Genomic DNA, 25,132 nt, shown 5'->3' on the forward strand with positions numbered 1-25,132 from the left:
AAATATATGGATGTGTTAAATGAGAACATTTAATTACATATCATTAATTGCATTTATCTGAAAATGATTACTGCGATGGGCTGGCACACCGTCCAGGGTGTATCCTGCCTTGATGCCCGATGACGCCTGAGATAGGCACAGGCTCCCCGTGACCCGAGAAGTTCAGATAAGTATTAGAAAATGAATGAATGAATGAATGAATGAATGAATGAATGAATGAAAATGATTACATCCTGAATAGACTGTAGGACCGGGGTTATGAAGCTGTTATTCCAATATTTTCCCCAGACAAGATATCTGATTGTCTCTTTTGAAACATAGATTTAAAAATCAATGAGAACTGTAGAGGAATCAACAACATCTAATTTAATTTCTCCTATATGATAAACTACCCACCAATTCTTATAAAACAGATGAAAAGTCTGCTTTTAACGTTTTCTGGTGTGTCATGACAGATCGAGATTTGGATTGCGAATTAACTCAGATATAGGTGATATAGTTCCCCAGAACATCTGGTTATATGGAAAAAGCTACCTTTTTTAATTAAAATACCAGTCATATATGAGTCAGACCAGCCTATTACCAGAGGAAAGTGACATATATGCATGCATGTAGGCTGTAATTTATGTATTAGTATATTCTGTAGATTGACTCTTAGTTGGTGGAGATCACTATAACCAACTGTTAAACGGTATTAGTTGTTATAGCTATTATTTAGTTATTAAATTTATAGGCTGGTGTCATGTAATAAAAACATATTAGAGGGTTGATGTCTTAATGCCAAAATATAGACTTTCAATTAATCAAAGAAAAAGTTGATTCAGTCTGTTTTACAAATAAATTCCCAAAGCACACCAACCAAACAGTGTGATCATTGCCTTAAACCACTGAGGAAAGGAATCCCAAATCCTGTCAAGGTGTTTTTTTTTTTCCTTTCTTTCTTTTCACGTTCAGACGCGTGCTTCCTCTTGACATCTTCTCTCTGGCTCTGATTGGCCAGCGGAAGGCCATGTAACCAATCAGGTCGCGGCTACTGTGGAGGAAGGAATAAATACAAGATGGCTCCTCATATAAAATCAGCCTCCCGGCTTCTCTTTTGCGACCAACAAAATTACATTTCTTTACTTATACGCGTGAAATACCTTTTTGGGAGAAGTGCCGAGGGTTAAATTGATGACTGTGGTGTTAAAGTGTGACAAACACTTTTTGTGTGTAAGAAGATATTTGAGAAAAACCAGGGCGTCTGTTTTTAGCCTAGTGTGAATCGGTTCCAGTGTCGACACTTTACTTATAGTGTGCGGAGGTATCGGGCCTTTCTCCATATAGCATTCGCAAGCTAAATATTTAGCTAACGCTACACCGGCCAGTTGATTAGCTAATCCGCCCCAGAGCAATTAATGGTGGCTGACCGCTATTCAACACAGCGCCGAAGGACCGTACTGACACTAGGAGAAGGATTTCTTTTTTAATTTTTCACTATGGCTGTCTCGAGGTGAGTTCATTTTCTACCTTTTCTCATTTTTTTTTTTTTAGAAAATAGTTTGAACGAGCAACAGCTAAGCTAACTGCTAGCTAGTTAGCTTGCTAGCTAGCAGCGTAGCTCTCTTTTAACAGCTAGCCACGATGAGCCAGTACAGCAGGCAGACTATAGCTAGTCTCTTAGCTGGGACTCTGACACAAGGCCACATTTTCATGCCTTTTCTAATGGATATCAGATTATAAGACGTAGTTAAAGGAAAAGCAGTTTTTTTATTGAGGACGTTGTGTTTAAAACTTTGTGGCAAAATAAAGTTATAAAACCAAGGCTGCGTCGTGTTTATTGTCGTGTTCCTAAAGTTTATGGAGGCCTCGTAATGTTCGAATGTGATGCTATCTTCTGAAATGTGCGTTAGACGTTTTATGTTGGCGTGAGTATGTTACATGATGCTCATATGATGAAGAGGAAAGTTGTAATCTTGTATGCGTGACTGTTTAGCATGTTAGTTTTGCCCTCGGTTGTTTTGAAGGAAAGATTAAAAACATCCTCTCTTCCACCTCATCGCAAGTGATTAGTCGAGTAAACCTCATGGTAACTTGGTGTGAGCAGGTATAGCTGGATTTCCTTGGCAGAAATGTCTGTAGGTTATTTCAATAAACGTTTGTTCCGAATGTGTATAATCTTGCCTGCATCTCTGCTGCGAGTCCAGTTATTTGGCCAGATCTTGGTAAGTGTAGGCAGGGAAGCTGCATCATTTTGTCTATTTTTATACACAATGAGACCATAGTGCACATCTAACCAGACACTTTCTAATGTATCTTAACAGTAAGGTGACACAAATGGTCATTAAGTGTCTGGAAAGTGTTCACTGAATCAGTGAGAGATGCTGAGAAAACCTTTGGCTGTCATTGAAGTCAAGAAGCTTTTAGGCTTCAATCATATGTAGCTTTTGCAGTACACAGTAAAATGAGACAATGTTTCTCCAGGATCAGGGTGCTACATAAAACAAAGACCGGGCTGATGACTTAGTAAGTTAGTCCTAGATATATAAAGTGCAGACAAGGCAGTGCAGGACAGGGCAGACAAGGCAGTGCAGGACAGGGCAGACAAGGCAGTGCAGGACAGGGCAGACAAGGCAGTGCAGGACAGGGCAGACAAGGCAGTGCAGGACAGGGCAGACAAGGCAGTGCAGGACAGGGCAGACAAGGCAGTGCAGGACAGGGCAGACAAGGCAGTGCAGGACAGGGCAGACAAGGCAGTGCAGGACAGGGCAGACAAGGCAGTGCAGGACAGGGCAGACAAGGCAGTGCAGGACAGGGCAGACAAGGCAGTGCAGGACAGGGCAGACAAGGCAGTGCAGGACAGGGCAGACAAGGCAGTGCGTGCAGGGCAGGACAGGACAGACAGGGCAGTGCGTGCAGGGCAGGACAGACAGGGCAGTGCAGGGCAGGACAGGACAGGACAGACAGGGCAGTGCGTGCAGGACAGGGCAGTGCGTGCAGGGCAGTGCAGACAGGGCAGGACAGACAATAAACAGAAACCGCGCAGACCAGCGTAAATACTGGATGTTCAACAATATTGCATGCAGTAATACTAGAATGAACAGTTTCATAGCAGCAGGTCCCTGAGATAATGTGCAAAACAGCAAATGACTGAAATGTTACAGTATGTACAAAAACGCTGTGTAAACAGGTTGATGGATGTATATTGGAAGTGTGTATTTGGTGTAGGTCTGTGCCGGGTGATGTGACAGGATGTGAATGCAGATCTGCTATGAATGTCTCCGTAGGAAGAAGGCATGCGCTTTTTCTTTTTTTTTTTTTTCCCCCCCAATTTCATAAAACCATACAATGTTTAGATATATTCCTCACGAGTACCTCACAATTGCAAGTATAAATATAATGGTGTTTTTAGATCTAAATAACTGTCTGCTCAAATGTCTGAAAAATGTAACAAATCAAAGGGGGAAAAATATCTTCATCTTCTGTTTGTCAAAGTCTCAAGACACCAAGAATACAAGTCTGTCGGCAATCCTTTATTTTCTGTACAAACTGGTCTGCCTAATGCATATTCATCTACATAACCTTTTAAGCATAATCAAAATCACTGAGCACAGAATGAGACTGGGGGGGAACAGTTATGGAAATGGCAGTAAATCTTAAACGTTTTTTTTTATCCTCTCTCTCTCTCTGTCTCCCCCTCCTTATTTTTTAATTTTATTTTTGTGACCTTCTCTGTGCCACTAATGGATGAAATGACAAGTTTAGATGTTGAATGCCAAAGTCCATTCATTTCCACTTTTCAGACACAACAATCACATCTGTGTCACTTCAAGGTGGTTTTGTTTACCCCTTCTTTTTAAATAAACATTGTTTTGAAATGTCCTCATGACCACCCAAGTTGTTTTTACACAGTTTGTGTAGTGCATGACGTTGATGTTGTTTCCTGTGTCAGCTGTAGAATGTCCTTAGATGTAGTGCTTTATTGGAAAGAGATGCATTACTTTGAATGCAGGTGCACTGAAGCATGAAAAGTGATGTGGTTATGGCAGCCCAGTTTTCACACATTGCATAGATCAGCTGTGGTTGTTCAGTGTTTGTTAAAAAAAAAACGTGGTTTTGTGTTCAAATTAGCATCCAACAATTTGGCAATGTTCATTTCTAAGCTGGTTTGTTCATTAACACTGAAATAGGAGTTTTGTCAGCTCCATTTAAATGTTTAAATATTGAATTCTGTTTACCATTTTAACTCCAAGCATTCTGTGAACTGTCTCTTTTCTGCATTTTAGGCTTGAACGTCTTTTCATCTTGTTGGACACTGGCACAACTCCTGTGACGAGGAAAGCTGCTGCTCAACAGCTGGGAGATGTGGTTAAGCTTCATCCACATGAGCTAAATAATCTATTATCAAAGGTTAACTTTTACTTCCTTCTTAACATCCTGCATATTAACTAATGCATTCATTGTGGTATTTTAAATGGAGAACAAAAAAGCATTCTTGTTTGTTTTACTCGCAAACTCTGTTTTAGATTTACAGCCATGCAATTCATAAATGGCATTGAATAGATGTGGGAAACAAGTCTTACTGCTAACCTGAAGGTTTTAGCAATGGTTTAATTAGCTGTTGTGATGGAGAGCAGTTTGTGTGTGTGTGTATATAACATGAACAGATATAAATTAGACACATTGTGCATCATGACTGCAATTAACCCGCTCCCTTTTTTTAATGAATTTTTTGTTGTTTTCTTTTTTACAAGGTTTTAATATATTTGAGGAGTCCCAACTGGGACACACGGATTGCAGCTGGTCAGGCAGTGGAGGCCATAGTGAAAAATATTCCTGAATGGAACCCACCTCCCAAGCCAAAGGAAGGTAAACATAGCATCCTGATTTTCTGTGCTAGACACTTCAAAGAGAAGCCAGAATAGTAAAGCAGATAGTGCCAATGCAAATTCACTTTGCAAATGTATGTAAAGCCAGGTATAAAAATGGATGTTAAACTAGATTTAAGAATCAGTATAGAGACCTGTGTAATCAATAACGGAGGTGCATGGCCAGGTATTTAATGTGACACCAGATGGGATGCATATAACCAATGTGATTAGAAAGAAATACATTTTAGGGGAAATTAGATTTGTTTTAAGTATAGGCACAAATTTAGCTGGAATATTTGTGGTGAAAATTTGTCTGAGAGCGAAACTCTAGTGTGAAACAGTGAAAACGAAGTGAGATTACTCGGCTAGTTGTCAGCAATATTTGTCAGTATCTTAAAACAGAAGTGACATCATGGATCACATTTTAGAAAAGGTTCAAACTACATTTTCTTCAGAGTAAGTAATGGAATGTAAAGATACATTTTTCAAGCTGCCACTTGTCTAAAAGGTGTGTGTTCTGTCCTGCATAGAGTCTCATGCAGAAGACATGTCTCCTGAGGACGGCTCTTCAGATAGGCTCAGTTTCTACAGGTTTGACATTTCCCGTTTGCTCAGACATGGAGCATCACTGCTTGGGTCTGCTGGGGCAGAATTTGAAGTACAGGATGACAAGTCCGGTAGGATATGTATAAACATTTGCACACAGCTTACAGCTTTTGTTTTGGTGCATGCCATGTCAGTGGATCTCATTTTGAAATTGTTTAGCTTTTTACTTGGTTTTCTTGTGTATTTTGCTCCAAAAAATGGCACAGTGTGAATTTAAAATGATTCCTATTGGCGTGTGCCCTTTTTTCCTTCCTGTGTGAGTAGTAATGTGTTTTATAAAGCTTTACAAATGAGAGAGCTTCCTTTGGGTTCTTTTGCATTTTACTGGAGCATAAAATAAACAAATGTCTAGTCTGGAATCTGACGTCACTAGTACAATTTGTTTGAATTGCCATGCACAGAAATGTTAATCAAAACATTCTACAAATTGCTGTGTATCATGTTTTTTGTCTGTTAAACAGCTGAAGTTGACCCCAAGGAACGTCTGGCCCGACAGAGGAAGCTTCTGCAGAAGAAGCTTGGTCTGGATATGGGTGCTGCTATAGGCATGGATACAGAGGACCTGTTTAATGATGAAGACTTGGATTACACCTGTGCCTCTAATGTAAATAGATCACAGATGGGCAAAGGGCCTATGTTCCAGAGTTTCCGCAGCCATGCAGTAAGACAGAAATACTACTTTTCATATTTAATTTGAATGCACCTATGCATTAGTGTTAATATAATAACCTTTAATATCTTTAATTTAATTGTACAATTCCTTCATGGTAACATTTTTGGTAATTTCTGACCACATGCATTACTGAATGACAACCAATAGATGATAACCAATAAATTTAATTTAAAATTTTCACCTTTTGTGAGGGTTAAGAGTTTCTGTACTACTGCCGTTTTCCTCCAGTTGTGGATCAATTCTGCAATTATTTAGTTGGGGGGGAAAACTCTAGACAACATGTAACCAAAAAATTCAATAGATGAAAAGTACATACAAGTATAGAACACGATGCCTTTCTTCAGTAGTGGGTAGTAAATGGATGTCTCTCTTTCACAGCCCATGCAGGCAGCAGAGTTTATAGACTCTGAATTCCGACCTGGCATGAGCAATCGTCAGAAGAACAAGGCTAAGCGAATGGCCAAGCTGGTGGCAAAGCAGAGATCTAGAGATTTGGACCCCAATGAAAAAAGGTACTACCATCTATAGTACACTGAAGCATTCTTTCTACTTTTTCTACTGAGTTTATATTTAGAAATATGGATCAAACAGCTGTTTTTTATTGTGTTTTGATTGTCAGCAATGACAGCTTTGAAGGAGAGCCTGAAGAGAAACGGCGGAAAACGACAAACGTAGTCATCGATCAACCAGCAGCTGAGAACAAAGTCTTAATTGATAACATTCCTGACAACTCAAGTTTGTTTGAGGAGGCATGTAAACAAAAATTCTAATTTCAGAAAGACACTGGATGCACATTCACAATTACACAACACACAGAAATGAAGCAGAAAATACTTGCTGAGATTCTGCCTGTAATAACAATTAGCCTAAGCCAAACACACCTGATCAAGATCAAAATTAAGTGCTGATTTAGATTAGGTGTGTTTAGGGTAGGGGAAAATTGGCATCCTCAAAGATTTGTAATATTTAATTTTTTTTTGGTCAAAAGACTCAGGAGTGGCCCTTGGAGAGTTTCTGTGAAGAACTTTGTAATGACCTGTTTAATCCATCCTGGGAGGTACTATAAATACTTAAATACTGTAAAAATCTCAATTTTTTTTGGAGTATATTAATTAACAGGACAACTTGAAACTAAAATGGTGTTTTTGAACTGCAGGTGAGGCACGGTGCAGGCACAGGCCTGAGAGAGGTGTTGAAGTGTCATGGTGCAGGAGGAGGGAAGATGGCGGGCAGCACTTCAGAACAGGTAAAGGGCTCTCAGTTGTGTGTGTTGGGGTTTACACATGCTCTGAGATCACATTGTGCTTAAACTAACATTTGAAAAATCTCTGATTCAAATTGCTATGGTTATAGTTGTTGCCAGACACTAGTGACGTCTGGTGCATGAAAGTGTGTATAAATATCTTCATGTGTTCTATCACTCGTAAGCTTGAAAGCAGCTCTGAACACCAGCTAACGGCAGACTGCCGCTACAACCATGTGTCTGATATTGGAACAAAATTCTCTGCTATAGCAACAATAGTTTATTCTTGATCTGAAAAAATGAATAGTTTAGCTGCATTGTGAGATGTGCCTGCAGTTTAAATTTTTTTTCCCCCTAAATATATAAAGTTAGCCCAGCAGCATCAAGACTGGTTGGAGGACTTGGTCATCAGGCTACTGTGTGTCTTTGCTCTGGACCGCTTTGGAGACTTTGTGTCTGACGAGGTATGGCAAACTTTCCAAGTCGTTTGGACTTGTTTATACCCAGTTCAATAATTGAAATTTCTTCCTTTTTTTTTTTTTTGTTGCAGCACAAAATTAACTCTAATTTTAATGCTCTATTAGGTTGTTGCACCAGTCAGAGAGACTTGTGCACAGACACTAGGTGTGGCCTTGAGACACATGACTGAATGTGGTGTTACCATGACTGTGGACGTTTTATTGAAGCTGCTTACTGAGGATCAGTGGGAAGTTCGGCACGGAGGACTGTTGGGCATCAAATATGCCCTCGCTGTCAGACAGGTAAGGACGTATTGGTCTGGCTTCATTACAATTTTTCTATAAAAATGTATAGTAAATGACACTTAATATAAAGATGTCAATGTTCTTCATTAACCCATAGGATCTGATTTCACAACTGCTTCCTCGAGTACTTCCTGCTGTCACTGAAGGGCTCCAGGATCTGGATGATGATGTACGTGCAGTAGCAGCTGCTGCTCTTATCCCTGTTGTGGATGGACTGGTGCAGCTACAACCTGCTAAGGTCAGAGAATAAAGGCCTTCACCAACAAAAAAATCTCATTTTTATGCTTTTTAATTAAAACGTACTTTAGTTGGTTATACAGGCTTGCATTAATGTGCTTTTGTTTGCATGTTGTAGGTTCCTTTTATAGTGAACACACTCTGGGATGCTTTGCTGGAGCTTGATGACCTCACGGCTTCTACAAACAGCATCATGACTTTACTTTCATCCCTGCTCACATACCCTCAGGTCCTTCAGTACAGGTATACCTACACATCTTGTTTTTAGAATTATAATTCAAATTTAACTGAGAAACAGCACAATAGACATCCTGACACAATGTCTTTAAAGTCTCAATGTATTATTAGTCACCCAGAAATAATTATAATTAGCTTGGTTTGCAGTTGCTGTCCTGTTTGTGATTGTATAAAAAGTCAAACAGTTAAGTTTAAGCAGATAGAAGTTTAAAATTGTCCAGCACTGTTCTGTCTAACAAACACTCCTCATCACCTGCAGCATGCAGCAGTCACTGACCATTTTGGTTCCTCGGGTGTGGCCGTTTCTTAGACACACCATCGCTTCTGTTCGTCGTGCTGCTTTAGAGACCCTTTTCACGCTGCTATCCAAGGCTGATCAGGTATGATATTCAGTGGAACATGTATAATGTAGATAATGTAAAGAGACTAATGAACTGTTTTAAGAGATTAAATAAACTGCAATTTGCATATGCAGGGTTTAGGTTTAGAAGTTCACTGTAGCAGCAATCTGCACGTACCCACCCTGTATGTCATATCTCAGCAAATTCCACTTTTGCAACTTGTTTCACCAGTTCTGTTATAAGTGTTTTTTTTTTAAGTGTTAATTTCTAGTTCGATTGCTTCCTCCAGAACTGCGCCATGTGGCTGAACCCCATTCTGCAAGACATGCTGAGGCATATTTTTCAGTCCTGCATTCTTGAGAGTAACCAGGAGATACTTGATCTCATCCAAAAGGTGTGTAAAGTGCACCCACACTTGATCTTGGTAATGGGGTATTTATACTTAAATCTATACTTAATTACTGTATCACATGTCAAGGTGTGGGGAGAGCTGTTACGGCAGGCTCCTCAGCAGTATGTGGTAGCAGCAAGCTGTCCATGGATGGGTGCCTGGCTCTGTTTGATGATGCAAGCACCTCACATTCCCATTGACCTCAACATGCTATTGGAGGTCAAGGCTCGTTCCAAGGTGAGTTCAAGACTCGTCTGGTTTGATCTGATTTGTATCTTAACGACGCCTAACCAGCATCAAACTTATCATTTGGGGCTATGAAATCATATGACGATCCTCTGACACCAGCAGAGAGATTATTGTGTAATGAACGTAGAACAAGTCAGTATACTATCTCAAAACTGATCGAGCTGCAGCAGTATTTTGATAAGCAATAGTGTGCTCTAATGCTCTCTTCTTAATCAGCCAGTCACTTGGCAGCTGAGCAATATAAAAAATCATGCATATACTGGAAAGAGCTTTTCAGATGAAAAAGGTTAGACTGGATTGAGCTTCCATGAGGATATAGTAATACAGATTATCACTTTACAACCGAGCAGAAAAGCTTGTCAAAACAACTCGTTTCTACCTATAGAAAGTCTCTGATCAGTGGTTTCTGTAATACCAGTCCATCTGGTTCCAACAACCATGCATAACACTTGTTCTTTATTCTGATGTTTGAAGTGACCTTTACCTGAAGCACTTGACTTGTACCTGCATTATTTATTTTTATTTATTTTTGCTTTGTGCTGCTGCCACATGATTTTATTAACTGCATAAATGAGCAGATGTACAGGTGTTGCTAATATAGTGACTGCTAGGAAGAGCGTGCTGTGGAAATATTATGAATTTAATTTGTGCAGAAAAGTGCATGCCTGGTTTCTTTTAGACACTGCACAGAACCTGCGTACAGCGCCTTTTTAATTTTGTTATAGAAAGTCTGTGAGTGGTGCTGATTGTTTGTTAATATTTGGATTAAGGAGAAGGCGAGTGGGAAGTCTCGACAGGGAGGACCGCAGACGAAGGAAACCGTGCAAGAGTACATCGGGGGATCCGACACGGTCACTGAGGACTCTGCCTTAAGAGACTATGTAGTGACTCGTGCCCGGCTCATGTCTGCCAAGTGTGTGCTTTACCTTTTCTTTTTTTTCCATTATATGATTAAGACTGTCTATGATGTAGAATGTATTTAAAAAAAAAAAGTCAGATTTTGCTTCAATGCAGCAGTGATCTGTTTCAGATTGCTGGGAGCTCTGTGCAGCTGTATCTGTGACCCACAATTAAACAGCTCAACTCAAGAGGTTCGGCCAGCAGAGTCATTAGCTCAGCTTCTTCTCTTCCACCTCAATTCTAAATCAGCTCTGCAGCGCATTGCTGTATCCATGGTGCTGTGTGAGTGGGCAACCTTACAGAAGGTAAGCAGCAGTATGTGACCTGTTCTCTCCATGATTGGTAATGATTTTAATGTATTGATTCTTCTAGAATCCTCTGACATTCAGAGAACTGTGCCTGGATAAGATGTCACTTTATTTTAGTCTCTTTTTAAAGGCTTTGTTTGCTAAAGTTTAATTGCTTAAACTTTTAAATAAACTGCCAAGTCCTCATGTTCTGTAAGTGTTATTTATTTTCCAGGCAAAAATATGAAGAATTGTTAGCTTTTTCATTTTAAGGTAGACATTTCAGCCACCAGTATTTAGCTTTCATCACAATCCATTCATCTTTTAAGGATATAAAGATGTATGTTTGAACCATTTTCCCCCCCATTTCTCTGTAGGAGTGTGACGTGGTGTCCAGTGTAGTCCAGCCTCGTCTGTTAGCCATCCTGTCTGAACATTTGTATTATGATGAAATTGCCATCCCCTTCACACGCATGCAGAATGAATGCAAGCAGCTCATTGCACTCCTTGCTGATGCTCATATCGACGTGACGGAGAAAATCAACTGCAGTGTCTTCACAATTGATCAGGCCAATGAGCTGGTTAGTGCCTGCAAGCAAGCTAGTGGCAGTACTATCTGTATAAACCTGGTCACTTTTGCATTTAATTGATTAATCTTATTATAATGCCTACATGATGGTCCTTCGTTGCAAAAAAATAAATTTTTGATTTTCATTCAGCAGAGATTAGAAATTATTCTGAAACAATACTATAGTTTCTATTATAATGCTATTTCTTATGGTAATGTACCAATGTGTTATCGTAATTTTCCTTACTGTCAATGTGCTCTGATTAATCATTCATGCCAATCTTAAGTAAATGAGCTCTGCAAAACTTAACTGCTGAATACTGTTTGCCAGTGTCAAAACTGTGTCAAAACCAATATTGTCTTGGGTGTGCTGCTATCAGTGTCTTGTATCTTGTGAATGTGGGCAGTAAATAACAGGCTCTTGTTTCTACTTTGTAAATCTAATTTCCTATCACTGGTGCATTGTTAATGTGCCTTAGTTACAGACTAAAGTTCTGGGGGCTTTAGTTTGTTTAATTGAAATCTTGACAACCATCATTGCATGGCTAGCTACAGAAAGCCAGTGTACTTCAATGCTGTCATTCACTCTCTTTTCTTTTAGATTCATGTTTGTACTGATCCATGAATAAAGATAAAATTACATAGAAATATAATGCTCATGACAGTTTGTCTTGCACATAACTTTTTTGTGACCCCTCACCTTGTCTTTCTTTCTCTTTTTATTATTTTTTATTTTTTTAAACTCACTCTATCAGGTGACCAGCATCTTCTCTGAGGCCACAGCCTCTTTGAACCTGAAGTCTCGGCAGCTGCAGTCCTTGGACAGTAAGCGGCAGCAAGCATGTTCTACAGTGTCTGAGACCAGTACGGAGTGGCAACAGATGCATATACGTGTGCATACTTTTGCAGCCTGTGCTGTGGTAGGCCTGGCAGCACTGCCTGAGAAACTCAACCCAGTGGTGCGCCCCCTTATGGATGCCGTAAAGAAAGAGGAGAACACACTGGTACAGGGATATGCAGCCTCCAGCATAGCCCGCCTGCTCCAGCTTTGCACAGGCCGCACACCTTGCCCCAATTCAAAGATCATTAAAAACTTGTGCGGCTCGGTGTGTGTGGACCCCATGCTCACGCCCAATGCAGAGTGCCCTGTTCCACCACACACACCTCCAACACAAGATGGCTGCAAAGGTGAGAACACTTAAGTTCTGTAAATATTGTGTGTCAGTTTTTACATATCTTTAGTTCCTCTGTCTCTAAACTGTTATGCTGAAAAATCCAAACAAAAATAGTGTTCTAGAATTATGATAACTTTGATAATAGTGGATTGTGATTTCCTCTAATGCAATGTAATAAATTCACTTTATGGTTTGGCTTCATGTCTAGATATATTGAGACGCAGTAATTTGAATGCAGTTTTTTGTGCTCTCTTGTAGCCAATGTGTCTGAGAAAGATGGCATGCACCACATGGTAAATAAAACAAAAGGCATCATCACTCTTTATCGACATCAGAGAGCAGCTTTTGCCATCACTAGCAAGAGAGGACCTGCTCCCAAACTTCCAAAAGCCTCAACCAATGACCTTCCCCCAGGCAGCTCTATCTCCACAGAAACTGATGAGGTTGGGGATTTTTAACACCTATGCTCTAATTGTGCTAAACTGGCTGGTAATATATTTTTAAAACAAATCTTGGTTACTTTCTTAGAGTAAGAAACCAATCCTCATCCAGAGGAGAGGTGCAGAGTTCTCACTGATGACTATTGCTAGGCATTTTGGGCCTGGCCTCATCAAGTCTTTGGACTGTCTCTGGGAGGCTATGATTGGGCCACTGAAAGCTCTGGTGGAAATGCTGGGTTTTGGTAAGCTGTTATTTGGTAAAAGTTAACATGCCTATGCAAACCAGCTCAGGCATTCTCAAAATATTCTTTAAATATACTGTGTTGTAGATTCCAGGCAGCTCCTGGAGAAGGGTGACTTGGTAGCTCAGGAGCTGGTAAACTCTCTACAGGTATTGGAAGTCACCACAGGAGCCATGGCTCAGGAGCTCATATCTTTGGTAGGCAAATATGCACTTGAACACCCACAAATCTGTTTACACTAGATTTAAATAAAACAATTCTTTACACTATGGTTTATTTTTCCTGGTTGAAATGTCAGTCTTTTTTTTTTCTCCTCTTCCTCCTCTTCTTCTCTAGTTGTTGGAGCAGCTGCCTTTGCTGTGTGCATGTCTGCAGCACCCGTACACAGCTGTGCGTCACATGGCTGCTCGCTGTGTTGGTGTGTTTAGTAAAATCGCCACTATGGAAACCATGAGCTGCTTCTTGGAGAAGGTTCTGCCATGGTTAGGGGCTATAGAGGACAGCACCAAACAGGAGGGAGCCATTGAGGCAATGGCTTGTATCCTTCACACTAAATTGCAAGTGTAGTATATTTGTGTGTGTTTCATAATGATGATTTTATAGTACTATGCACATTATTTACAGACAAAACTCTTTATGCAAGTCGGAAGCAGAAAGTCTTTGCGTTTCCTCATAACATGCATTTAAATGGTGTTAGTCCTTCACTGTAGCTCTCAGGTGTGATGGAGCAGCTGGATGTGGACATTGTACCCTACATTGTGCTGTTGGTGGTGCCTGTGCTGGGCCGCATGAGTGATCCTAGTGAGAGCGTGCGCTTCATGGCCACCCAGTGTTTCGCCACTCTCATACGCCTGCTGCCTTTGGAGGTGTGTACTCCTTATTCCATTTACCCATCTCGGGGATAGGTGGGTTTTGTAAAGTAACACAGCACAACCCTCATTCTTATCGTCTCTATTCAGTAGTCTAAGGTTGCTGTTGCACCTAGTAGTCTGTTGTTTACCACATCTGAATTAAAGCAAAATTGACCCGTATGAACACAACACTGCATATGTAAAAGAACCCACAATTAATATTCCAAACGGAAAATTTTCTTGGTCTATATCTTTTACTGAAATGTCTAATTATTCCAGAGCTGAAAAGTGCCATTGCTAGTGTTTGTTGTTTTTAATGTTGTCTATTACTTGTATCACACCTGCACCGTGGTGTTTCTGGGTTGCTGCTTTTCTTTAATGTCTAAAAGTAATGACTGAATCTAACATTTGTTAGCAAAGCACCACTTTCTTTCCATGCAAAAACAGGTATGCATATGTTTTTATTGATGGTGCCATTTACAGGCTGGCATCCCCAACCCACCCACCATGTCCGATGATCTCATTCGTCAGAAGGCCAGAGAGCGTCACTTTCTGGAACAGCTATTAGATAGCAGAAAGCTGGAGAATTACAAGATCCCTGTACCCATTAAGGCAGAACTCAGGAAATATCAGCAGGTAGGTGGATGTGCCCTTAAGTATAAATGTGTGCTTGTTTACACATATAAATATTTAATTAAAGTGTGTCATGATCGCTTGTAACAGATCCTAGACCTTTTTAGCCATGTAATTGGTGACTATGCCTGATGTGTGGCGTCGATAACGTTACCTCTGCTGCATGCATTTGCATAGTAAACAAGTTTACTAAGAGCTCTCCACTGCTATGCAACTCTAAGTGCTGGGTGCAGTATGGCTCCTCTCTGCTCTTTCTGCATTTCAATGAATCCAATGGAAAATCTGCACTTTATCCCCTCTCTGTCCTCACTGTCAATATTACAAATGGATTTTGCCTTTAAATTAAAGAGAGCCAGAGAGTATGTTCTGATGACAAATTACATTTCTAACATACACAATGTAAGCTGGAAAATGGAGTGGCTGTCTTTCCTTTTCGCACTAAACCGAAACCAAATCTAAAGCCATGTATGTTTTGAGCACTCTCTCTCTCTCACACACAATGCTTTGTCTCCAGCATAATACAGGAAAGCTTGATAAAGTGATCCGCCAAACACAGACATGTACACATATGGGTAAAATGTGAATTTAGAGAATAAGCAATGTTTGTTAAAATGGCTCATGACTGGAGGAACCTTATGTCAGGTTTTTCCACAAGGTAATTCAAATTTAATTTCAGGTTATTTTGCAGTACTGATAGTGATACTATGTTAGAAGTAAAGTTTTGTTGTCTATTGCTTGCTTGTGCTGTTTAAAAAAAAAAACATTTCTGTCTCTACACTAGGATGGAGTGAACTGGTTGTCCTTTTTGAATAAGTACAAACTCCATGGAATCCTGTGTGATGACATGGGTTTGGGTAAAACCCTTCAGTCTATCTGCATCCTTGCTGGAGACCACTACCTCAGGTACTCGTCACTGCTTTTTCATCATTACAAGCCATTATGGATTGTTTTTACAAGAATTTATTTGCATTATATAAAAGGACAGTGTTTGTCTTATGAACCATGGAAGAAAATTGTGTTCCTAAGCAAAGAAAATCAAGAGCAGGCCAAACATTAATCTTTAATTTTCCTTTTTGGCTTTAAGCTGTCATGTTTTGTTTTGTTTTATTTATATATATAAAAATTAGGCGCATATATATATATATATATATATATATATATATAAAATATGCCTAATTTTTAATGTTTGCGTATTTATGCAGAGCACAGGAGTATGCAAGGACCAAGGCTGCAGACTGTTGTCCTCTACCATCTATAGTTGTATGCCCGCCTACTCTTACAGGACACTGGGTGGATGAGGTGGGCAAGTTCTGCAGTAAGGAGTACTTAAACCCTCTGCACTATACAGGTCCCCCTACAGAGAGAGCACGGTATGATTCTTCATCAATTTGTTTTTGTCATTCATGCAATTCCAACAGGACTGTTTTGGTCCTTTTGTTAGCCATTCTCACAACAGTGGATAGTGAAATCTCATTTCATGGTTTCTCTTACAGATTACAGCACCAAGTGAAAAAGCACAACCTTGTGGTGGCGTCATACGATGTAGTGAGGAACGACATTGACTTTTTTAGGTAAACGTCTCTGTATACATTTCAAATAATCTCATTTCCTGCCCTTTAACTACTTTTCTCACTCCAATAGGAATATCAAATTTAATTACTGTATCCTCGATGAGGGTCACGTTATTAAAAATGGGAAGACCAAACTATCCAAAGCTATGAAGCAGCTTTCTGCCAACTACAGAGTTATCCTCTCAGGAACGCCCATTCAGGTGAGTTTTAAACTCCTAACTCTTAGTTCTGTGCAAAATTTTACCTGAAAGTGTGATTGTTTCTAAAAAATTAGTTCTTGGTTCTTTTCTTTCTTTACTAATCACTTTTTTTCTCTTTTTTTGGTTCACATCTCTTTCCCTACCAGGTAAAATTCTTATAGAGACAATGTAGAAATTGACCATATCCAAAATCCCAGTGTGAAATGTTTAATTATATGCACGTTAATATTTCTTAATTAAAGGGTACATGTTAATTGGGGGTTGGAGGTGCTGTGTTCTGCTGATTGAGTGCTAAAAACCTTTGAGTATTTCCATGCCAGTTCCAGGTTTTCTAAATGCTGATTGTCTTATTAATGTATGAAGTCTAATGAAGAGAAACAACAGTGTGGTGACATTTTGTACGTGTCACCAGGGTTTAATGCACATTTTGTTGTGGAGGATGAAAACAATAATAGGTTTTTAATGATCTGTTTTCCTGAAGGATTCCTGTATGTTTTGAAATAAGAAGAAAAACTCTAACACTTCCGTCATCCTTTCTCTTTTTTAGAATAATGTCTTGGAGCTGTGGTCTCTTTTTGACTTCCTGATGCCAGGCTTTTTGGGTACAGAGCGCCAGTTTGCTGCCCGGTATGGGAAGCCCATCCTTGCTAGTCGAGACGCCAAGAGCTCATCCCGCGAACAGGAAGCAGGTAAGACTCTAAATAAATCTGAATTTTTAATGGTGTTTTCTGCACCTTCATAAGACTCCAGGCCATCCTTAAAAATATTTTGGTTTGCAGTAACAGAGAAAAAAAACCGACCCTTTTTTACAAGTTTCAATTTTGGTGATGGTGATTACGCAGGTATGACTTTAAACAAATTAGCATATTGTGACGTCACTGACTGGGTCTTCAACCCGTGCCTTCGGGCGCATCATTGCAAACCTCATTTTGATGCTGGACAGTTTTTCCAGAACTTCGTGCCGTTAAAGCGGTGTCGAGCTGTTTTAAGGTATTTTTTAGATGCATTATGGTGCCCGTATGACTTTGATCGGTGACTGAACATTTTGTTTACTGCAGCCGCAGCCAACATTACGAAGCGCAAACCGTTGACTCTGACAGAGAATGAGACGAAGCGAACGCACAGGCCATAGTGTGACATCCGGTAACCAATAGTGTAAACATAGATGACGTCACGGGTTTTTATTTAAAAGAAAGAACCTTCGTTTGTATGTAGGCCTAGGCAATTTATATAATTACAATACTTACTAAAATATAATTAACATTTATTTTATTGCTTTTGTATTGGTTGTTTGAAGAGTAAAAAAAAAATTGGTCGTCTTAACGCAAATTTACAACCGGCAAGTCGGTCGGACTTAAAGCCAAAAAAATCAAATAAAAATTTGAGTCGGTCCTAAATTGACCGGGTCGGTCGGGTTACGGCAGACAAGAATATTTTTAAGGATGGCCCCATCTTAGGATTGATATTCTATAGTCTTGGTTATGTTTGGGTGATGGTCAGAATCTTTGGTAGTTTTTAACTGTGTGAAGTGGTGGACTTTTAGGGTTTTGGTGTCTTTCCTTAAATGATGGAGTCCTTAGTACACGGGATCTAATTTGTTGAGCGCATTGTTGCAAAGATGTTGCAGAGTGCTCTCAGTTTATGCATCCTTCTTTTATTGTGTTGTAACAGTATAAATAGTGTTACAGAGTAGTAGCGTATTGTGACTGACTAGTGTCTCTTAGGGGTTTTGGCTATGGAGGCTCTGCATCGGCAGGTGCTACCCTTTTTGCTGAGGAGGATGAAGGAGGATGTACTCCAAGATCTACCACCCAAGATTATACAAGATTATTACTGCAACCTGAGTCCTCTACAGGTACGGTCACTTATATTATGTATTCACACATTGGCATGCAAGTGATATCTGCAAAGATTAAAAAAAAATATTTATTGTGGTTGTTATTAATAATAATGTCCACCTAATCATTCTTAGTAATCTCTCTCTATGTATATATGCATGTGCACACAGGTTCAGTTGTATGAGGACTTTGCCAAATCTCGGGCAAAGGTGAATGTGGACGATGTACTCTCCACCTCAGCTCAAGAGGATGAGGACAAACCCAAGCTGAAGGCCACTGGACATGTGTTCCAGGTGAGAAATCAATGGAAGTCATTTTTGGTCACAGGACAAAAAGTAGTTTAGCTTTTTCAGACTGTATGTAATGGATAAAACATTCCAGTTAAGTAATGAAGCTTTCGTGTGACCGATCCATGATTCATTCAATTAGCCTGTACATAATGCGTATATAGAAATACCTAATACTTTAACTAAGGATTAGACCACTTTTGTCTGACTTATGATATTGACACTGTGTAATATTGTGTAGGCACTACAGTACCTGAGGAAACTATGTAACCACCCAGCGCTGGTTCTGACACCTCAGCATCCTGAGCACAAGCGCATTACTGAGCAGCTCACATCCCAGAATTCCAGCCTTCGGGACATCCAGCATGCACCAAAACTCTCTGCACTTAAACAGGTAGATGCACTGATATTCAAAAGAAATTCCAGTGGAATAGGCTGAAAAAGAAGACTTGTGCATTGTGCTGAAATTGGTTAAAAGAAATTCTTTTGTACTTGTTCGTGTTCTTCCATGTCAGAACGCCACCACAGAATGCAACAGCTGTTGAAACCGGACACAGACAGTTTGCCTGGAGAACCTATACATGTCCTGGGTTTTCACTTGCAGCTTTACTGCTTGCTTGTCATGGGTTGTCTGGAGATAATCGTTTAGATATTGCATTTTACAGAGATGAAACATAACTAACTTTGTGTAAACTGGAGTACTATTCAATAGTTTTTTTTCACTCGCTACTAACGTTTGAATTGTAGCACTTGCACTGATTTAACATGCCATTTCATCATGTAGTTACTGTTGGACTGTGGTCTGGGCTCATCTGGCTCCTCGGACGTCAGTACAGAGGCTGTGGTGGCTCAGCACCGTGTGCTAATCTTCTGCCAGCTGAAGAGCATGTTGGACATGGTGGAGCATGACCTGCTGAAGCCTCAGCTGCCAACAGTTACCTATCTGCGCCTAGACGGCAGTGTGCCTGCAGGCCTGCGCCACTCCATTGTCTCCAGGTGATAATAGACTTGAATACAAGCTCACACGTGCAATCCAATGTGTTTTCTAGTACAGGAGAACTTGATTTTACATTCTTTGGGCTAGCAAAATCGATGTAAATTTACCATGTTCAAGCCTGTTACAGAGGCAAAATCCCAGATGGTCTCCTATTTAATGTTCTCACTACAGGGGGAGTAACCTAACAGCATTGTTAAACCAACAGTGAATCACAGATGGCATTTTATTGGGCATAAAATGCAGTCACACAAACCTAGTTTCTCAAAAATGCCTGTTATAAATTGTTAATTTTTGAAAATCATGTTTCATACTTAATTAGAAATTGTATGGTTGAAAAGGTTGCCAATTTTTAGTAGATAAAAGTGGCACACCATAGAACAAGGGCTCTTAAAGGATTTAAATGTAGAATTAAAACATAAATATCATTTGATTTTGAAAAACTATGGTTCTGGCTGAATCTGTTTCTGCCTCTCACATTTGCCTTTGACTTTTTGTCCTGCAGGTTCAACAATGACCCGTCAATAGATGTGCTGCTGTTGACCACTCATGTGGGTGGTCTTGGCTTGAACCTCACAGGAGCCGATACCGTGGTGTTTGTGGAACATGACTGGAACCCAATGAGAGACCTACAGGCTATGGATCGTGCTCACAGAATAGGACAGGCAAGTTTGTGTTTGGTACAGTTGTTTACAAAGGAGACTTGGCATTGCATTAGGGAAGAAAAAATAAAGTCTGGTCTTGTCTGGGTTTCAGAAACGTGTGGTGAATGTGTATCGTCTGATCACTCGTGGCACTTTGGAGGAGAAGATCATGGGTCTGCAAAAGTTTAAGATGAGCATAGCAAACACTGTTATCAGCCAGGAGAATGCCAGCCTCCAAAGTATGGGCACAGACCAGCTGTTGAACCTTTTCACCTTGGACAAGGTAAGTGTGCCTCATGTCCTTCTGTTTTAACAAGCCCACTGTGTAAAAGCTGCACAATATACAATTATTATTATTTATTTATTTTTTTATAAAGGTTATTCTCTTTATCCAGTGTCTGTTTCATTAGTGCACATACCAAGAATACCTTCAGTATAAAATCTGTTGGAGAGGCACTAGAGCTTGAAAAGAAAACAGACGTGTGTGTGTGCTTAAAGTATTTCAGGAACAGGGAGTTAGATAGTAGTTTGAGGACATCTAGGGGAACTTATGTGGCAGAATAGTGAGGTCTTGATGCTTACCTTCCCTGAAGTGTGGAGTGTGATAAGTGCTACTGTAAATTTTCACATAACCCATATTGAACTAATCGCATGTAGCTATCTCTTAGTGTTGAGCACACAGACACCCAAACTCAGATGAACAGTCCTACTTGTGTCAGTGTGGGCACAAATAAGTCCTCTCATGTTCTATACAGTAGGACTTTGAATGGTTGCCTCTGTGGGGGAGGGAGAGACCATTCAACACTGGTGCTTGTGTATACACAATAGTAAGTTTTATACCCCTGCCCATATGTATATGCAAGTAGATAAAACTCAAATAGGGCAAGGATTCTTTGGGACTAGACGTCACTGTGTGTGCATAGAAAGGCTTTGATAATGCATTAATAGAAATCTGAAAGTAGAGAATTTTTGACATTTTTACCTGTGCTTACTTCCATAAGACCCTAAAAATGGACTCTCCTCACAATATTACATTCAAAGTTGATTGAGTTTGAAGACCTTTAATTGAAACATGCCATGCATTCTTTAATACTGACCCACACACATGCAGTCACATACTCGCTGATTGTCTGGTTTGCAAACGGTAAGATTTTGTGAAAATGAAATGTGTGTTCTGTCTAATGTGTACCTTGTGTTTGTAGGACGATAAAGCTGAGAAGATCGATGCAGCATCCTCATCCTCAGGAAAAAACAGCATGAAGTCTGTACTGGACGGCCTGGGGGAGTTGTGGGACCAGCAGCAGTACGAAGCCGAGTACGACCTGGATAATTTCATGCTCTCGCTGCACTAACCGAGCACACCCTACTTACACAGCCTCCACCAACCTTCCTCTTATGATTGACCACTTTTATTTGTTACAGACTCTCTGGGTCATCTTGACTCCAAAAGGGTGTAACAATGTCTGGATAAAACATTTGGCCGTAGTTCCTTAGAAAATATTTGTACCATCATGTCAGGCTGGATTTCACTTTGCAGTTGAAGAACTCGCACTCCATACACACTCTCTCCTACCCCACACTGCCAAGCTGAGGAGGAACGCACTGGGATTAACTTTTTCACTCAGACTTGGTCCACTGCTTTTATTCTCACACATTCTGTGGGATCTCCCTTATATTGATCAAAAACAGTATCATGGACTAGTCCTCCTGCACTTATACAGTCTTAAAGCTTACCTCAAGTCAAATCACCTATCAGTATTGGATCTTAATAGGCATTTAATCCAATATACAAAACATCGGATTTTGTATATATATTGTTTATTTTTGTAGACTTGAGACAGCCATCTTGACCAAAAGGCTTCTGTAGCCTTGTATCTAGAACACCAGGGGACACTATAGACACAGACAGAAGAAAAATATAACTGGAATGAAAAATGCTAATTTTCCTTTCCACTAGAGGGTGGTAGTTTTTCTCTGAAGCCTGCCAGCCCCTCATCCACCTCCTGTAGTTCAGATTAGAACACGACCCCCAGCCTTTCAAGACTCTCTCACACCCAGAGAAAATGTGAAATATCTGGCATGTGCAAGGGCACGGTGCTGACTTGAATCATAGGTACTGTTCACCTGGCAGATATATAGGATGCTCACAGAACCTTGTTGGATAGTTTTAAAAAGGAAAAGTGAAAAAAAGGACTTGTAAATATTTCTGTAATTTGCCTTCTTTGATTAAGCCAGTAGAATTTTAATAAATTCTAATGAGCTTTCTTTGATGCCTGTCTGTTCTTTAAAAACGTTGAATGTCTTTCGTTTTTGTTCATTAGGTAGAACGGTGTGTAGAGTTTACTTGCATTTACTACACTCATTTCCATCATACTGCAATTCCACACTTTAGACATTTATTTCCTGGTTACTAACAATTTACTATACAAGCTATGATTATTTCTGATTTAAATGTATTGTACACAGCTGCATACTTCTGACTCGGCTTTAGAACGAGATTTAATAACTGTGTCGCCTGTATAAGAAATGCTGATGAGGTTTCTTGTCACTAATTCGCTTTCTGATTAGAATTTGTTAGCCTCTCAATGATGCTGGGATCCTGATCATGTGTGGATAATCAAAATCCTGTTTTTGTATAGTTCATTTTGTATATTCACAAAAGCTCTGCTGTGTGATTGGACCAGATGGAATAGCTTTTACTCCCCACAAGTACCAGTGAAGCTTTTTGCACCCGTGACCCTGTGACTGGTCGTCCTTCCTTGGATGACTTCTGGTAGGTATAGTTGTGCTCAAAATTTTGCAAACCCTACAAGAAATTGTTCAAAAGATTTCATTTGGAAAATATGACTGATTTAAGTTATCATTTTAAGTTTTAAAAATGAGTCAAACAAATCTGTGATGATTAATGATTTCACGTGACCACTATAGTTAAATAAGAAAAAATATTTTGCTTGATCAAACAACCCTAATCAAAAGTTTGCATATTTGGCCACATTATAAACATACTTGTTGACGCACAGAATTTTAAATGACTATTAAAGGGAGGTTTCCACACCTGTGACACGCCTGTTGTTATTGTAATTAGTGTCTGTGCATAAAAAGTCAGCGAGTTTCTCAGCTCATGAGGTGATTCACTGACTTGGCTGGTACTAAGAAAGACAAAAGAACTGACACTAGACCTGTGTAAAAAGGTAGTTGAACTTTTATACAGTAGAAAAAGGATATAAAAAGATATCTAACACTTAAATGCCAGTCAGTACTTTTTAAACTCTGAGAATGAGGTTAGTTCTGTTGATACTAAGCCACAGTCAGGCTGACCAAGAAAGATTTCACCCACTACTGTAAAAAGAATTGTTTTTGCATGGTGGATCTCATGTTTTGGGGCAACAATTTCATTCCACTGCATGAAAGCCGCACATAGGATGCTCTCGGATGTCCTAACATGACAATGATCTGAAGCACAAGGTAAGGTTGTCCCTCCAATAAGCTACAGCAGAAGAAGGTGAAGGTTCTGGAGGCCACCACAGTCTCCTGGCCTCAATATCATTGAGCCACTTTAGGGCGATCTCAAACGGGCAGTTTGTGCAAGACAACCAAAATATTTACAGGAACTGGAGGTATTTTGCCAAGAAGAATGGGCAGCTGTACCACCTCTGAGAATTAAGGACCTCAAGCACAATTATTACAAAAGACTGCATGCCATTATTGATGCTAATGGAGGCAATGGACTATAATAAGAATTGAAGGAATGCAATCTTTTGAACAGGGATTATTTCCTTATTTTCATTTTTTGTTTTGTTTGATGACTGTGTCATTCTGTTATGCCTTACATAGTAACCTGAGTCCTATAAGAAATCAATTTTTGTCTTCTCACTCATGTTTTCACAATGGCACACATCTTGCAAATACTCCCAAGGTATGCAAACTTTTGAGCTCAACTGTACATGACATACTCGGAATACATCACGAGACTTGTGTTATGTAGATTCTCTGATCCAGTCATCTAGCCATTGGAACTTTTCACGATGAAAACTGCTGCATAATATATCCCATCCTTTTACAGGTGGCGTTATTTTAATGTTAGGTCTCAGTGGTGTATATAATGGTGCATTTTTATGTGCTGCTCTAGATTATTGGTAAATAAGTGCTGTGTGTGTATGGGAGTGATCAATGTGTACTCTGTTTAGATCCTCTTTTAGTGGTGCCATTTCAATGCCTGGCTGTTCACGCTTTATCTCTTGAGGCCATCCTTAAAAATATTCGTTTGCCATAACCCGACCGACCTGTCAATTTAGGAACGATATTTATTTATTTATTTAGCTTTAAGTCCGACCGACTTGCCGGTTGTAAATTTGCGTTAAGGCCGACCTTTTTTTTTTTTTAACACTTCAAACAAGTAATACAAACGCAATAAAATAATATAAACGGGTTCGGGCACCATAATACATCTAAAAAAAATGCATTAAAACAGCTCGACACCGCTTTAACTTGGTTCTGTAAAAAGTGTGCAATGATGCGCCCGAAGGCACGGGTTGAAGACCCAGTCAGTGACGTCACGATATGCTAATTTGTTTAAAGTCATACCTGCGTAATCACCATCACCAAAATGTAACTTTTTTTTTTTTTTTTTACTGTTCCTGCAAGCCAAAATATTTTTAAGGATGGCCTGAGACACATTTAATGTGGCACATTTAATCACTTATTTATTTGTTGTCCAATTCATGATGCTTTTATATAAGGTTTATATAGGGATTTACTGTATAATGGCCTGGAAGACTTTGTTTTCAGGAGTGAAGTGATTTTTTTTTTATTTATTTAGAAAAAGCCAGACGTTTAAACAATTTTTAAACGCACAGTGAACACTGGAAATGCTAATTAGTGGTTAGTGTGTGTGGTTCAGCCTGCATTCTA

General features: G+C 39.7%; 1 protein-coding gene across 1 annotated transcript; it reads left to right on the top strand.

Annotated features, from left to right (window-relative positions):
* Window positions 1-1,041: 1,041 nt before the first annotated feature.
* Window positions 1,042-22,491, top strand: btaf1 (BTAF1 RNA polymerase II, B-TFIID transcription factor-associated). The gene is made up of 38 exons (XM_027174981.2): window positions 1,042-1,492; window positions 4,266-4,389; window positions 4,734-4,848; window positions 5,381-5,527; window positions 5,918-6,117; window positions 6,508-6,641; window positions 6,749-6,878; window positions 7,118-7,186; window positions 7,286-7,375; window positions 7,741-7,836; window positions 7,957-8,133; window positions 8,234-8,374; window positions 8,492-8,616; window positions 8,870-8,990; window positions 9,241-9,345; window positions 9,430-9,579; window positions 10,362-10,504; window positions 10,622-10,796; window positions 11,156-11,359; window positions 12,102-12,534; window positions 12,780-12,964; window positions 13,050-13,203; window positions 13,291-13,400; window positions 13,540-13,741; window positions 13,921-14,069; window positions 14,538-14,690; window positions 15,469-15,590; window positions 15,890-16,057; window positions 16,181-16,258; window positions 16,329-16,458; window positions 17,006-17,147; window positions 18,183-18,313; window positions 18,467-18,589; window positions 18,825-18,977; window positions 19,368-19,579; window positions 20,083-20,242; window positions 20,334-20,504; window positions 21,424-22,491. Exons 1-38 carry the CDS (start codon window positions 1,479-1,481, stop codon window positions 21,571-21,573), a joined length of 5,586 nt encoding a protein of 1,861 aa, XP_027030782.2. The 5' UTR covers window positions 1,042-1,478; the 3' UTR covers window positions 21,574-22,491.
* The last annotated feature ends 2,641 nt before the right edge of the window (window positions 22,492-25,132 follow it).

Source organism: Tachysurus fulvidraco, chromosome 4 (assembly GCF_022655615.1).
Source record: "Tachysurus fulvidraco isolate hzauxx_2018 chromosome 4, HZAU_PFXX_2.0, whole genome shotgun sequence".
NCBI lineage: Eukaryota > Metazoa > Chordata > Actinopteri > Siluriformes > Bagridae > Tachysurus > Tachysurus fulvidraco.

Coding starts and splice junctions, on each gene's coding strand:
- btaf1 (XM_027174981.2), top strand. Junction 7,837..7,956: donor GAGACTTTGTGTCTGACGAG/GTATGGCAAACT, acceptor ATGCTCTATTAG/GTTGTTGCACCAGTCAGAGA. Junction 11,360..12,101: donor TTGATCAGGCCAATGAGCTG/GTTAGTGCCTGC, acceptor TCACTCTATCAG/GTGACCAGCATCTTCTCTGA.